The 17,901-nt window shown below is 35.3% G+C and overlaps 1 protein-coding gene across 1 annotated transcript in view; it reads left to right on the forward strand.

Annotated features, from left to right (window-relative positions):
* Positions 1-17,901, forward strand: part of LOC128234618 (zinc transporter 9-like) — a 308,991-nt gene that overhangs the window by 15,487 nt on the left and 275,603 nt on the right. The window contains exon 2 of the mRNA XM_052948969.1: positions 3,736-3,817. Coding sequence (XP_052804929.1) covers positions 3,757-3,817 — 61 coding nt within the window. The 5' untranslated portion in view covers positions 3,736-3,756. The remainder of the gene's footprint in view (positions 1-3,735; positions 3,818-17,901) is intronic.

Here is a 17,901-nt window from a genome sequence, read left to right on the forward strand (position 1 = left end):
AAGTTTTACATTTAAAAACAACACATAGCAAATCCTATGTGGAACTACATTCTCCATTTATAGCTCAAAGGCCAGAAGAGCTTATGCAATGGTAATTTCATTAGAGCTCGGTTCCTTTCAAAAACCGGCCAGATCCGCCCATGCATGCCTAGATTATAGGGCTTGAAAGAGTAAGAAAATGCTATTTTTAGCTTAGTCTATTTTTAGCAAAGTCTATCCAGGGCATCTCAATTCTGACAATTTTCCTGTCTGGGCCAATTTTGACTATGCATGACGAATTTCTTTTACAGAAAATGGTTAAAAAATTGGTCTGAAATTTGTTCATTTTTTATATTTTCAGTCCAAAATGGCCAAGTCAGTAAAAAATTTAACACATAAAGTGATAAACCTGGTTTGTCATTCACAAATCCCCCCCAACACCCGATAAAAGGGACAAGATAGCTATCAGATTAACACAACCAGCTGCTTTGTTTGGCTACGATGAACACTATATACATGTATGGTCTAATTTGCAGATGCTTGTAATCAGGTGGTAGATGACAGGAGACATATGTTACTGACTTATAATTATATGCAAATATTTTGTATATTGTTCACTTTTTTATTAGCTCTACTGGCCAAAGGCCAGAAGATCTTATGCGATGGTAATGTGTACGTAGTATGTGAGTCCGTGCGTCTGTAAACATTTGCTTGTGAACAATTGACCAGCCAGATCTGCCCATGCATGCCTAGATTATGGGCCTTGATAGTATAAAAAATGCTATTGTGTAAACAATTGCTTGTGAACCTGATACAGTCTACCTTTCCTTTCGAAAACCAGCCAGATCCGCCCATGCATGCCTAGATTATGGGTCTTGATAGTATTATGACGCTAATTTCTGTTGTCGAACGACTACCCGAAGACGGCACAGCGAAGATTGCTAGATAGGGTCGTCCCTGTGAATAAGATGACAAGTACCCAAATCAGACTTCCGATGTTGATTGTCCAAGGTTAAATGACAACTTATAATAAACTAAATATTAAAGTAAATCAGCATAATGATGTAAATGCATGAATATGTAACAATAAGGAATATTAACAATATTTGGGGAATATTGATAATAACAACGCTTAGCAATGTGAAAGGTACGAATAAATATGAATGTATTAAATAGAGAAACAACTTGTATGACTAATATATAGTACAAGTGAATTATAAGGTCAACAGTGGGTATTTGCAACATAATTGTAACAACAATATACATAACTTATTTTAGCCTATTTAAAGAACTTAATTTAATTCCAAGCTTTAAAGTCAAAAATATAATAACAATCTAATAACAGAGTAAAACCACATACCTGTGAATAAGATGACAAGTACCCAAATCAGACTTCCGATGTTTATTGTCCAAGGTTAAATGACAACCTGGACAGTGAGAAGTCATGGGTTTCAATACTTAATTTGAGGCTAAGTTGCCAACAACTGGCACTGTCATCTTAAGTGTTTTACTCAGCTTAGAATTAAGAGTTTCCTTTCAGATAATCCTTGTTTCTTTGATCTAATATATGCTTATCACAACTTGTCTGCCTTGCATAGGTGTTTAAGACTAATTCTTATGATAGCAAAACCATAGAACAAAAACAGTGCTAAAATGTAGTGACAACAGTCAAAAGTAAGAATTTAGTGTTGGCTTAAGAAATTACTGAAGTTATGCAAGTTGCAAATATGATGACAAATATACAAAATATAACATTAAATGTTTATAATATCAAGAAAGAATTATAAGTTATCTGAGTCAATTCTAGATCAATCGACAATCATTTCTATACAAAATATGATAGGTCAATCTTAAATTTAAATGTTCATTTTTTATTGTACTAAAGACATTATTATTCAATATTTTGCAACAAAATATAATGCAAAAAGAATGATCATAGTAATAGTATAAAAAATGCTATTGTGTAAACAATTGCTTGTGAACATGATACAGTCTTCAGTTTTGATTGTATCTTGATGAAACTTGTACAGTATTTAGATATCCATTAAAGCTTGGTTCCTTTTAAAAACCAGCCAGATCCGCCCATGCATGCCTAGATTATGGGTCTTGAAAGAATAAAAAAATGCTATTTTTAGCTTAGTCTATTTTTAGCCAAGTCTACATGAGCGAAGTCTATTTTTAGCCAAGTTTACATGTAAAGTCACAATTGCTTGAGAGTGTTGTTCAAATTATGCCCCTGGGGTCATTACTGGCCACACCACAGGTTCAAAGGTTTGGTATACTTAAATTGGGAAATATTAAAAACCTTTTTGTCTGAAACAGCTATGCAGATCCTTGCTATTTTGAACAAGGCTTAATTTAAGTGGTCCACTACCATGGTTGTTCAAATTATGCCCCTTGGGTCAATACTGGCACAGCCCCGGGGGTCACAAGTTTCCTAGGGACTTATTTCAGAAATAATTTCAAAATCTTCTTGTTTCAAACCACAATATTCATACCTTTGATATTTGTTGTGGAGCATCATATGATGACCGTCTAGCAAAACATTTGAAATTTTGCCCCTTGGGCAAAAGCTGGCCCCACCCCTTTTGATTTACTTTTAAATTTTTTAAAGTTACAGCAATGAAATTTCCAACATGTGTACAGTTTTGCAAAAGAGCATCTATGTTGTCCTCGGATATCGTTGACTTTGACCTTTTGACCAACTTTTTTATTTTTAAAGTGACACTCTTATTCAAAATCAACACATACACATGTATAACACACATGGATTTTGAGTGATAAACCTTTAACTACTGACTAAATAATGCATTTATGGAAAATATTAATTCCTGATAATTTAAGATTGTATTAAACCGTGTATTTAATAGCTGAAAATGCAAAAAATATTAAATGATTGGTGAATGCTTCAAGATTTTCTGTGATTTACTATAGTATCTGCACCTTTCTTTCAAATTAAACTAGGTATCCTTCATAAGAACCATTTTTCGACAATTATTCATTGCTTTAGGTATATCAAAACAATTATATTAATTATGGTTAATCTTATTTGGGAGTAAGAGTACATCTTTAAAGCCACGGAAATGAAATTTTGACCATGAGTACAGTTTTGAAAGCAAATATTTTTTACCCTCAGATTACCTTTACTTGGCACATATTGAAATAGTTAATGCAACTAATCTGCTTACAACACTTTCTATCCTCAGATGTAGAACATGCACCATTTTCAGCTAACCCAAGCACAAAAAGTGAACAATATATTTGTTACCTATTACTCATACGTTCATGCTCTGGATTGAAAATGACCGCAAGAGCCATGCCAGTAGAGCATAGGCCCTCTTGGGCCTCTTGTTTTAATTTACTTTTATAAACCTCTAAAAATGAAAAATAAGAAATCATACTCACTGCTTACATCCATATTCCACTCATTGGCACTATAATGGAAGATGCGTTGGAGCATTTTCAACACATTACAAAATGTTATGGCTCCAATGATTGCCTACTGTGTTTTATTTGATGGAGTTTGCAATTAAGCCAAAACATTTATTGATTTGTCAATATTTATTTTATAATAACTATTAACCAACCAAATAAATTAAATGTGCAAACTAGACATATGATTAGATGAAGCCTGTGGACAAATGAGATTCTTCTTATTATTAAAGAAGGATTTGCCATATGAAAAAACGTCCATGTAAAATTATTTGGACTAATGAAAATGGTGACCTAATTTATCTGTGTTGCTATTTCTTTCAGTTGGAATGCTATACATATAAGATGATGGCAGTGTACCGGTTTTGCCAGCAGGCAAGGAAAACTTCAGCTACAAATCATACAGGTACAGTACAGGGACAGTATTCCATTTACTTTGTTCTGAATTATTTTTGTGCTTGACTTTTTGAAACAAGGGATTACATTTTATGCTTATATCCAGGGCTTCCCAATTCTCACAATTTGCCTGTCTTGGCCGATTTTGACCATGTATGACCGATTTCATTAACAGAAAAATGGTTAAAAAATCGGTCTGAAAGTTGTTCATTTTTTAGCTCTACTGGCCAAAGGCCAGAAGAGCTTATGGGATGGTAATGTGTACGTAGTATGTGCATCTGTGCGTTCGTGCGTCTGTAAACAATTGCTTGTGAACACGTCTTCAGTTTTGATTGTATCTCGATGAAACTTGTACAGTATCTAGATATCCATTAGAGCTGGGTTCCTTTCGAAAACCAGCAAGATCCGCCCATGCATGCCTAGATTATGGCCCTTGATAGTATAAAAAAATGCTATTGTGTAAACAATTGGTTGTGAACACAATACCGTCTTCAGTTTTGATTGTATCTCAATGAAACTTATACAGTATCTAGATATCCATTAGAGCTCGGTTCCTTTCGAAAACCAGCGAGATCCGCCCATGAATGCCTAGATTATGGGCCATGAAAGTTTTAAAGAAATGCTTAATATTTTTAGCCAGGCCTGCATGAGCGAATTCTATTTTTAGCCAAGTTTACATATACATGTAAATTCAAGTCTAGAGGAGACAATTTGCAAGTCTAGGATTTTGAGAGACAATTTGCTTTTTGCTTTTGCAGTTGATTTTGTGAATTACTCTGCCTTGTTCTTGTTGAAAGCCCAAAGGCCATTTTTTAGCTTTAAGTTCTGTAGTTTCAGGGTTCGAATTTAGACATGCATACTCGCAAAATGCGAGCGACATTTGCAAAGTGCGAGTGACTTTTATTCAAGCTCGCAAAATTCTGCGAGTGGCTTTTTCTAGACCACAAAATGTTAAAAGGAAAGTAGAATAAACATGAACGTAACTCCGCTACATAGTCATGTGTAAACAGGCTAAAAGTGGCATGTTTAAACAACCAGTATAAAGAAGACAGTACGGAGTTACGCTCTAGTAAGTTTTCAAAAATAGAACAAATACGGAAAAGGCGGAGTTTAATCTCGAACCTTTCCAGGATGCTCCGAGGCGTGCATAGTACATAGTGAATACAAATAACGTAATCAACTAGCTCAATCATTGGCTAAATTTAGCGCTTTCGCGCACTATATGTAAACCCCATCAACTATTGAATATATTTCCGCCCAACTGTCAAAGTGAATAGCCTGCGTCAATCAATATATTTCATGGTCCAAATCATCCATGCTACATTTACTGTTGCTTTTATTTCTTTTATATTTATAACTATATTTATAACGTTACTGTTTTTACACATTATATTGTTTTTAATACTTATAGACTGAATGAAATCTGTAGCGTGCTTGCCGAATGGGTATTACCCGATGGCGAGGGTAACTATACAAAGTGAACAATGTCAAATTATTGGACAGCTTTGTTATCAAAACGCGGCCAGCATCTGATGAGTCTTTCCGTACCCCTTAAAAAGGATAAGCAATCTTAAAGTTTTAGAAGTCTAGTCACTCAAGATTGATACTTTCTAATATTCATAATATGTATTAGGTGTAAAATTCTACTGTTAGACAATATTATAAGGGAATAAAGCAAAAAATAAAATTGCAAGTTGATTTTTCATTTTGAGAGTTGCTTCAAAAAGCACTCGCAAAATTTTGCTAGTGCTCCTCAAAGTTAAATTCGAACCCTGAGTTTGTGCAATCATCTTATAATAACAAAATTGGTTGTGAATGTTTAAGTTATGCACCTGGTGTCATTACTGGCCACACCCAGGGTTCACAGGTTTGGTAAACATAAATCTGGAAAGGTTTGAAAATCTTTTTGTGTGTTGTGCATCCATCTCAGCACAATTGATTGTGAATTGATCAATGTTGTCCTAGGATGCCCTTGACTTTGACCTTTTGAAAGCATTTTTTTTTGTCAGATGACTTTTACTTCACACATATTAAAATAGTTCATGCAACTAATCTGCTTACAATACTTTCTGGGCTCAGATGTTGAACGTGCTACGTTTTCAGGTAACCCAAACACAAAACATAAACTATATGTCTGTTGCCTTTTACCCATACATACATGCTGTGAATTGATATGACCACAAAAGCCATGCCAGTAGAGCATAGGCCCTTTTGGGCCTCTTGTTATATTTTCAGTCCAAAATGGCCAAGTCAATAAAAAATTTAACACATAAACCTGGTTTGTCATTCACAAATCCCCCCAACACCCAATAAAATGGACAAGATAACTATCAGATAAACTCAACCAGCTGCTTTGTTTGGCTAGATGAACACTATATACATGTATGGTCTAATTGGCAGATGCTTGTAATCAGGTGGTAGATGACAGGAGACATATTTTACTGACTTATATGCAAATATTTTGTATATTGTTCACTTTTTTATTAGCTCTACTGGCCAAAGGCCAGAAGATCTTATGCGATGGTAATGTGTACTGGTAATGTGTACGTAGTATGTGAGTCCGTGCGTCTGTAAACAATCGCTTGTGAACATGATACAGTCTTCTTTTTTGATTGTATCTCGATGAAACTTGTACAGTATTTAGATATCCATGAGATCTTGCTTCCTTTTGAAAACCAGCCAGATCCGCCCATGCATGCCTAGATTATGGGTCTTGAAAGTATAAAAAAATGCTATATTTAGCTAAGTCTACTTTTAACCAAGTCTACATAAGCGTAGTCTATTTTTAGCCAAGTGTACATGTTAAGTCACAATTGCTTGAGAATGTTGTTCAAATTATGCCCCTGGGGTCATTACTGGCCGCGCCCCCAGGTTCAAAGGTTTGGTATACTTAAATTGGGAAATGTTAAAAACTTTTTTGTCTGAAACAGCTATGCAGATCCTTGCTATTTTGAACAAGGCTTAATTTAAGTGGTCTGCTACCATGTTTGTTCAGATTATGCCCCTGGGGTCAAAACTGGCACTGCCCCGGGGGTCACAAGTTTCCTAGAGACTTATTTAAAAAATATTTTCAAAATCTTCTTGTTTCAAACCACAAGACTCATACCTTTGATATTTGTTGTGGAGCATCATATGATGACTAGCAAAACAATTGAAATAATGCCCCTGGGACCAAAGCTGGCCCCACCCCTTTTGGCCTTCTTTTTTTTTTTAAAGCTACAGCAATGATATTTGGACCATGCGACAGTTTTGCAAAAGAGCATCAATGTTGTTTTCGGATGACTTTGACTTTGACCAACTTTTTTTTATTTTTAAAGCTACAGAAATGAAATTTTGACCATGAGTACAGTTTTGAAAGCAATTTTTTTTTGTCAGATGACCTTTACTTGGTACATATTAAAATAGTTAATGCAACTTATCTGCTTACAACACTTTCTGTCCTCAGATGTTGAATGTGCAACGTTTTCAGGTAACCCAAACACAAAACGTGAACTATATGTTTGTTGCATTTGACCCATACATACATGCTCTGGATTAAAAATGACCACAAGAGCCATAATAATAATAATAATAATTATAATAATAACTTTATTTAAAGAAGGTAACACATTAAGACATAGACATTATATTATAAACAAACATAACACACAACTTATTTACAATGTGGCCTTCTGAAAGAACATACACACGCACACACACATAAATGCTTAGAATGAAAACGCAAGCATAAATTTATGTTATTTCAAAAGGGTACGTATTAAAATGTTATACGAAAACATAAAGAAACATGAATATAATACATTAATTATAACATCAATGCCGAACAATACATCAATTTGTACCTAAAGGTTAACAAATCGTATCATTAAAATTTATTAACTAAGTAAGTACGACAGTCACACATGTATTAAACACCTTACTCGAGATATATATAATGTAAAAACAATAGTCATGGAATTATGCGTACAATTCTTACAACGGTTTTTGCAATTGATGATGTAAAAAGAACTTCTTGCAGCAGGCTTTAAATGTCTTTTCCGTGTTCGATTTACGTATTCGTTCTGGTAAAGAGTTCCAAACTGTCCCGCTGTAGCTTGCAAACGAGTGTTTCTTGTATTGAGTTTTATGTCGAATGTGGGCAATGTCTTGTCGCGTAGAAGATCGTAATCCATATCTTGTATTGTTTGATAACTTTATAATGTCTCTTATATAACTCGGTGTAAGATTGTTAATAGATTTATATACCATAACAGCCGTTTGATATTTGCAACGGTATTCAAATTGAAGCCATTCTAATTGTTTAAATAATTCATGCGATGGCGTTCTAATAGGCTTAAAGAGAATAATTTTAGCAGCTCTTTTTTGAAGCATGGTTATTCGTTTCGTATGCGTTTGCTTGCTTTTTCCCCAAACACTACAACAATAGTCAAACATAGGAAGTATATACGATTTATAAAACAAATGTCTCATTTGATCCGTTAAAAAGTAATTAAGTCTTTTTAAAAGAGCTATCTTTGCAGTTACTTTCTTGCAGACAAAGTCAACTTGCAGGTTCCATGACAATGATGAATCAATAACAATTCCAAGCAATTTCTTCGAAGTTACATTTTCAATAAGTACATTGTCTACGAATAATCTGAGTGCACATGCATTTCTTAACTTTGCATTTGAACCCCATTTGAATGCCAGTAGAGCATAGGCCCTTATGGGCCTCTTTTTTTGTTAGGTGGTGGGAGGTGGGGGAGCTGGTTGAGGTAGCTGGTTCAACATGCGCCTGTGCCCATTAAGATCTAAAACTTTTTGAAGCCCTGGTTATATCTCAAAATTTAAATGAAGGTGTTTCATTTATGTTTGAAAAGTAAGTGTTTGTGACAGTAACATGAATCAACAGGGAAAGTATAATTGACAACATTCTACAAAATGTATGCATGTAGTGCATTGTGTTCAAGTTATATAGCCCTTTTGAATGTACATTTATAGCAGTAAAATGTGACAGGTAGGCTAATGTCATATCAAGGGATGTGAGTTATATTTTATTTACTATAATTATGTTCACTTGCCTAATAATTTCAATCCAATAGCAGTTGAATACATAAGTCAAAGTGTACTTTTACTTCCCTTTCATGAGTTTACAAATGTACCGGGTATTTATCTTGAAGTTTAATGGCCTATTTATTATTTTTTTTATTCTATTGTGTTTATTGATTACTTAAAAAAACAATTTGATCTTCAAACACATAGGGGATGAAAAAAAAAGTCACGTGACCACAAAAATTTAATGCAAACGCAATTAGTATTTTGGCTCTATTGATTGTCAATCCAGGTAAGTTATATTATCGATATTTTTGTTATACGCGAGAGTTTGTTAAAGTGACAAAGCGCAAAAAAGAATGCATTGTTTTGTCTTTCGATCAGTGTAATGGTCACCATCCATGTTTGCATAGTTTCCAAGAACACTTCGATACAAATAGGGTCCAGGAATTCAAACGTAAGTAGCTAGTGTTAAAATGTTATGGCTTTTGACAAAAGGCCACATTGTTAGCTCACCTGTCACTTTGTGACAAGGTGAGCGTTTGTGATCGCCTTTTGTCCGGCGTCCGTCGTGCGTCGTCCGTCAACAATTTGCTTAAAAGACATCTCCTCCTTAACCGCTGGGCCAATATTAATAAAACTTCATAGGGATGTTCCTTGGGTGGTCTTCTATCAAAGTTGTTCAAAGAATTCAATTCCATGCAGAACTCTGGTTGCCATGGCAACCAAAAGGAAAAACTTTAAAAATCTTCTTCTCCCAAACCACAAGGCTTAGGCCGTTGATATATGGTAGGTAGGATCACCAAATGGTCCTCTACCAAGATTGTTCAAATTATGGCCCTTTATGGAATTTAATAAAACTTCATACAGTGATAGATCATAATGAGAAGAAGTGTAGTGTACAGGAACCGCAATTCTTTTTCAGCCAATTACAGAGTTATTGCCCTTTGTTACTTTTTTTCTGGTCCGGAGCATAACTTGAAAAGTATTGGATGGAATTTAATAAATCTTCTTACAGTGATAGATCATAACTCTATTCTTGCTTATTACTGAGTTATTGCCCTTTGTTACTTTTTTTGTCCGGAGTATAACTTGAAAAGTACTGGATGGAATTCATTGGAACTTCATACAATGGTAAAGCACAGTGAGAGGAAGTGCAGTGTTCAAGAACCATAACTCTACCTAAACTAATTAGTGAGTTATTGCCCTTTATTTGTTTTTTTGCTGTCAATTTTTCTCCCAGACATTAACTTGCAATCTACTGGATGGAATTTATTAAAACTTCATACAATGATAAAGCACAATGAGAGGAAGTGCAGTGCACAAGAGCCATAACTCTATTTCAGCTTCTCACAGAGTAACTGCCCTTTGTTATTTTTTTCTTGTCCGGAGCATAACTTGAAAACTATTGGATGGAATTTAATAAAACTTTAACAGTGATAGATCATAATGAGAGAGAGTGCAGTGTACAGGAACCACAATTCTATTTCAGCTAATTAGAGAGTTATTGCCCTTTGTTACTTTTTCTTGTCCAGAGCATAACTTGAAAACTATTGGATGTAATTTAATAAAACTTCATACAGTTATAGATCATAATGAGAGGGAGTGCATTGTACAGGAACTGCAATTCTATTTCAGCTAATTGCAGAGTTTCTGCCCTTTGTTACTTTTTTATGGTCCAGAGCATAACTTGAAAAGTATTGGATGGAATTTAATAAAACTTCATACAGTGATAGATCATAATGAGAGGGAGTGCAGTGTACAGGAACCACAATTCTATTACAGCTAATTACAGAGTTACTGCCCTTTGTCACTTTTTCTTGTCCTGAGCATAACTTGAAAACTACCAGATGGAATTTAATAAAACTTCATACAGTGATAGATCATAATGAGAAGAAGTGTAATGTACAGGAACTGCAATTCTTTTTCAGCCAATTATAGAGTTATTGCCCTTTGTTACTTTTTTCTGGTCCGGAGCATAACTTGAAAACTATTGGATGGAATTTAATAAACCTTCATACACTGATAGATCATAATGAGAGGAAGTGTAGTGTACAGGAACCGCAATTCTATTTCAGCCAATTTCATTGTTATTGCCCTTTGTTACTTTTTTCTTGTCCGGAGCATAACTCGAAAACTACTAGATGGAATAGCATAAAACTTCATACAATGATAAATCATAATGAGAGGCTGCGTTTGGGGATATTAATCGCCTTCAGTGATAGCTGTAGTTGTATTAGTGACAACTTTATTGCAGTGGTAAAATATTTTTGAATTTGTCCTATCTTCCCAAAAAATAAATCCTGTGATAAATTGTACTGCCTCATATAAATACTGAATATACTCACAGGAAGTAGTAACCATTTCCCAAGGTGGAAAATATAGAACGAGAGGTCGATTAACTTGTTTATTCCAGTCTTGGTGTACACGTGTACGTACATTTGTGTGTTTGTGTGGTAAAAACTGTAAATATACAAATAGACTGTATCACTAGAATGTCAACACAAAATTACATATAGTTTTGCCTTTAAGTTAACTTTTTAGAATTATCAAGGAAAATATATACTTAACATCTCAATGAAGATATAACGTCTTAATTTCAATCCATATCACTCAAGAGATTAAATCTAACAAATAAACATTTTCTAATGATACAATAGTTTTGAGTACCAATGCGCTTGACAGAAAAATGACGATTATAAAAAATATCAAGGCAAATGAAGCAAGACATTTATAACAACAGTCAGGGAGTTTAAAGTACATACATTGTTGTTAACGTCCAAGCATCTAAGGCCAAATAGGACTAGAATTTTTGGTAGAAAGAATTATGATTTTACCAGAAACTCCAAAAACTGCGCCGAATAGCCAAGGTTACACACAACTAAATTAAAATAATCAGCATATAAATCCATTAAATTGCATCATTCACCCAAGCTTTACATTGTTTTGAAAGCATGTCTGACTTTTCATGTACAAACTACTACAAATAATTGTTATTTTCGGTTTTGCTCTTTTTAGCTCACTTTGTGACAAGGTGAGCTTTTGTGATCGCCTTTTGTCCGGCGTCCGTCGTGCGTCGTCCGTCAACATTTTACTTAAAAGATATCTCCTCCTTAACCGCTGGGCCAATATTAATAAAACTTCATAGGGATGTTCCTTGGGTGGTCTTCTATCAAAGTTGTTCAAAGAATTCAATTCCATGCAGAACTCTGGTTGCCATGGCAACCAAAAGAAAAAAACTTTAAAAATCTTCTTCTCCCAAACCACAAGGCTTAGGCCGTTGATATATGGTAGGTAGGATCACCAAATGGTCCTCTACCAAGATTGTTCAAATTATGGCCCTTGGGTCAAAATTGGCCCCGCCCCGGGGGGTCATGGGTTTTCGTTTATTTGTTTATAGTGAAAACCTTCAAAAATCTTCTCCTCTGAACTTACTTGGCCTAGAGCTTAGATATTTGGCATGATTCATCGTCTAGTGGACCTCTACAAAGTTTGTTCAAATTATTGCCCTTGGGTCAAAATTGGCCCCGCCCCGGGGGGTCATGGGTTTTCTTTATATGTTTATAGTGAAAACTTAAAAAATCTTCTCCTCTGAACTTACTTGGCCTAGAGCTTAGATATTTGGCATGATTCATCGTCTAGTGGACCTCTACAAAGTTTGTTCAAATTATTGCCCTTGGGTCAAAATTGGCCCCGCCCCGGGGGGTCATGGGTTTTCTTTATTTGTTTATAGTGAAAACTTAAAAAATCTTCTCCTCTGAACTTACTTGGCCTAGAGCTTAGATATTTGGCATGATTCATCGTCTTGTGGACCTCTACAAAGTTTGTTCAAATTATGGCCCTGGGGTCAAAATTGGCCCCGCCCCGGGGGGGGGTCATGGGTATTCTCTATATGTTTATAGTTAAAACTTCAAAAATCTTCTCCTCTGAACTTACTTGGACTAGAGCTTAGATATTTGGCATGATTCATCGTCTAGTGGACCTTTACAAAGATTGTTCAAATTATGGCCTTGGGGTCAAAATTGGCCCCGCCCCGGGGGGTCATGGGTTTTCTCTATATGTTTATAGTGAAAACTTCAAAAATCTTCTCCTCTGAACTTACTTTGACTAGAGCTTAGGTATTTGACATGATTCATCGTCTAGTGGACATCTACAAAGTTTGTTCAAATGATGGCCCTGGGGTCAAAATTGGCCCCGCCCCGGGGGGGTCATGGGTATTCTCTATATGTTTATAGTTAAAACTTAAAAAAATCTTCTCCTCTGAACTTACTTGGACTAGAGCTTAGATATTTGGCATGATTAATCGTCTAGTGGACCTTTACAAAGATTGTTCAAATTATGGCCTTGGGGTCAAAATTGGCCCCGCCCCGGGGAGTCATGGGTTTTCTCTATATGTTTATAGTGAAAACTTCAAAAATCTTCTCCTTTGAACTTACTTGGACTAGAGCTTAGATATTTGGCATGATTCATCGTCTAGTGGACTTCTACAAAGATTGTTCAAATTATGGCCTTGGGGTCAAAATTGGCCCCGCCCAGGGGGGTCATGAGTATACTTGATATGTTTATAGTTAAAACTTCAAAAACCTTCTCCTCTTAACTTACTTGGACTAGAGCTTATATATTTGGCATGATTCATTGTCTAGTGGACCTTTACAAAGATTGTTCAAATTATTGTCTTGGGGTCAAAATTGGCCCCGCCCCGGGGGGTTAGGGTATTTTCTGTATGTTTATAGTTAAAACTTCAAAAATCTTCTCCTTTGAACTTACTTGGACTAGAGCTTAGATATTTGGCATGATTCATCGTCTAGTGGACCTCTACAAAGATTGTTCAAATTATGGCCTTGGGGTCAAAATTGGCCCTGCCCCGGGGGGGGGGGGGTCATGGGTTTTCTCTATATGTTTATAGTGAAAACTTCAAAAATCATCTCCTCTGAACTTACGTGTCTTAGAGCTTAGATATTTGGCATGATTCATCATCTAGTGGACCTCTACAAAGATTGTTCAAATTATGGCCCTGGGGTCAAAATTGGCCACACCCCGGGGTTGATTGGTTTTCTCTATATGTGTTATAGTGAAAACTTAAAAAATCTTCTCCGAACTCACAAAGACAAGTAACGTCTTAATTTAAACTGGATAACATATTTAGTACACATACCAATTTTCAATATGGGCCACATACAACAATTAATAACAAATATACATATATAGATACACACGTAAAATCAAGTAGTGACAAGAGCTTAGATATTTGGCATGATATATCATCTAGTTGACTTGTACCAATATTGTTCAATCTTTGGCCCTGGGGTCAAAAAATGGCCCCACCCGGGCGGTCATGGGTTTCCTTATATATGTATATGATGAGAACTTAAAAAATCATCTTCTCCGAAACCAAAAGGCGAAGGCCTTAGATATTTGGTATGAAGCATCGTTTATCGGACCACTATTAAGATTGTTCAAACTTTAGCCCTGGGGTCAAAATTGGCCACGCCCCGTGTTCATAGGCTTAGGTTTTCAGTATTTGTATATAATGGAAGAATGTGCAATATATGACAGGTGAGCGATTCAGGGCCATTTGGCCCTCTTGTTAAATAGTGAAAATGAAACAGACAAGTACTGTTATCCAGAGAAAAGTATGCTACTTAATAATTTGTCATTTCGATGTTAAAAAAAGGGTAATTTTTTGAAAAATATAGATAATAATTCAACAAAGACAATTTTGAAGTATAAGAAAATGTATTATCATAAATTAGACAAATTAATAGTTCTTAAAACTTCAAATACTTCCTAATGAGATGGATTTTTTATGCAAGAGGGTGTTTTTTTTAATTTGGTGGCCATCTTGGCGGCCATCTTGAATTTTGGCTTTTCGCAAGAGATATTTTTTTGCCAACAACAATTTTTGTAAATGGTAGACATCCTCCTACACACAGTGACACAGCTTTTGTATAGCAGGCCGGACACTTTTTTTTGAGAAATTGGTACCTGGGGCCCTGCCTAGGACACCTTTTCTCTCAACAGTCATTCAAGCATTTATTCTTTAATAATTACTTTATGTTGAAATACATTGCAAGTAAGACTTCTGTTTGGCTGCAATTAATCTAATAAACACTAGGCCAGAGTTTTTTTATTTTTCGTTTTACGGGAAATTTTTTAAAAATAAGCACCAGGAGGAGGGAATAAGATTAAGAAAAAGATGTCGGAAAACAAGCGTCGAGAAAAAAAATAGAAATAAGATAGATTTTTCGTATTTTTTTCTTTTTTTCGGACAGATTTAAAGAATTCGTATTTTTTTCTTTTTTTCGGACAGATTTAAAGAATGTATGTTTTGAAGTTGTGCACCCTTGTTAAGTACTCCATATTGCCTGTTGTATAATAGATCTGTATAATAAAGTCAAAACAAGATGTCATTTTCACAAGTAGCCACAATAATGCACCAGTCCAATTGTTCCCACCCAGGTCTGGAGAATAGCGGAGACTTTGACTTTCAGTCCAGCCAATCCTTGGTAAAACCCCGTCCTGCGTAGAGACAAACTACAGTCTACTGGTCAAATCCAAGCCAAATTCCCCTGCACCCCGAGGTAAAGTCCATTCCCCACTATTTTCGGCCCAAAAACAAAACCACCACATTCACTCAGCACTGCGGGGCCACCTGGAAGGTAAATAACGGCTCATTTCTGTCTATATCCCCTTTATACCCCCGGACCTGGGGGCCGTGGTTACAATTGACTGGTGCATAATCTGGTGCATAATGCACGTTTAAGGAACTTACTTCAACATTAATTTTGGATATTCATTTTACTCCCTAAACGCCACAAGTCAACTGATTCACACCAATGTAAATATATTCTTCAACTATAACTCAACAGTATTTAACACTGCACTTTTAAATTAAAATTAGAAAAATTACACAAATTATTATATATGCATGATTTTAATATCAGCATATATACTTTTGTTGTGCTTTTTATAGTCACTGAAACTGCACTTGCAAAACATAAGGCATCTGGCACATTGTGTCTAAAATGTTGATTTATATCATTTTGGGAACATATATTGAGATAAACAACACATTTGAAGAAATTTAATGTCTTTGATATACAAGAAAAGAAACAAGGTATGTAACTCAAACTTACCAGATTTCACAGTAGAGTCCATTTTAGTTTCTTAATCAACATACAAACAATCCGTAAAATGGGTGACATGAAAAGAAGAGCCAATGCCCATTAAAATGGTATGCAATATGTTGGTATAACTGAATTGTCTTTAGACAAACAAGCCAAATCCAATGTCACATTCTCGTCTTTTTATGTAGTTGGAACCTGTACAGCAAATTCCAATTCTCAGTGTATCCTTGTGTAAACCGGTCTACACACAGAAATATTTAAGAGATTTTATGCTTTGGTATGAAGAAAATACAATTCCGTTCCGAAATATCACAAAATGACAAACGCACAGATTTAATGAACAACAGTCTTCAAACTAAATCCACTATAAAATTATGTAAAAGGCGGCCATTTTCCTTACAAGCTCTAAGATAATGATAATAAGCAAGTTTCAAGTTTTATTTTCATCATGGCATATAATATGCATGTGATATCACAAAACAATGAAACATATTTCAGTTAACATCATAAGCAAGAAGCGCCGGCTTACGCCATCTTGGAAATTGTGAGCGATAATATTTTGTTGTTGTGAAATTTGCAATAGGTTAAAAAACACTAACTTTTATTTTCTATCGGAGATAAAAAAAACAGGCGGCGGAAAAAATAAAAATAAAGTTTGGAATTTGAATCTTTTTCTTATTTGGGTTTTGCAATATTTAGGTATGGCACTCCCATAAAACAAAAAATAAAAAATCTCTGGCCCTAGCATAATTGAAAATATAAAGAAATATGGGCTCTTTATTAAACCAGGGCTTAAATTCTGACCCATACTGATCAGGAAACAAATACTGGACTAAAACTTAAATCAGAAACCAGTTTAAATGCAGTTTGTAAACTTTGCATGTATATATGCATTTTGTTAATTTGTCATTGTTGTTATAAAAATATTGAACTGCACTTGGTTGTTGAAGCATTGGACTATCACAGTGGTCTATGTGTTTGCTTGTTATGTAGGGTGATTTTACATTCAGCAATTGAAATATACTGGAAATCATTTACAATTTTTTCAAATAAATTCATATAGGTTTGCATTACTGTCTTTCGTGTTTTTATTTTTTCATTCAGAGACAAACAATTCAGTTGTTGTTATAGCCTTCGAAGAAGTGGTGTATATTGCTTTGCTCATTTTGGTTGGTCAGTCCGACGATAGAACAAATCTTGTATGAATGATAACTCGACAATGTCTGGACCTTAAGTCATCAAACTTGACACGAAGCTTTGGTCTGATCAGTAGATGTCCCCTTTTGATTTAAGGAGTCCTCGGGTCAAAGGTCAAGGTCAAATTGAACTTAAACAGGAAAAGGTTGTCAAAGCTTGTCTGAGTGATAACTCAACAATGCCTGGACCTTTGGTGATCAAACTTAACATGGAGTCTTGTCCTGACCTCTATTTATTCAAGGGGTTAAAGGTCAAGGTCACTGTGACCTTGAATGTTAAAAGGTAGTCCGAGTGATAACTAGACAATGCCTGCACACACTATGACCTTCAAACTTGATTTGGATGTTGGTCCGTATTGATAATAGAAGTCATCAGTTTAAAGATCAGAGTCAAAGTGACCTAGAGTGCAAACTCCACAATGCCTGGACCTTTGGTCATCAAACATGACAAGGTTGGGTCTGACCAGTAGATAACCACAATTGATTTTAGGGGTCATCAGGTCAAAGGTCAATGTCACAGTGACCTTGATTCCGAAATGATTGTCCGAGTGATAACTCTACAATGCCTGCAACCATAGCCCTCAAACTTGATTTGGAGGTTGAGCCTGATCAGAAGATGACACCTTTTGATTGTTGGGATCAAAGGTCAAGGTAAAGGCCTTTAATAGGAATCCGTCAAATTTCACATTGTTTACAAATATAAAGGAAGCAGAATTGAAATTATTTGATTTTGTTCTTTG

Source organism: Mya arenaria, chromosome 5, assembly GCF_026914265.1.
Source record: "Mya arenaria isolate MELC-2E11 chromosome 5, ASM2691426v1".
In the NCBI taxonomy this organism is placed as follows: domain Eukaryota; kingdom Metazoa; phylum Mollusca; class Bivalvia; order Myida; family Myidae; genus Mya; species Mya arenaria.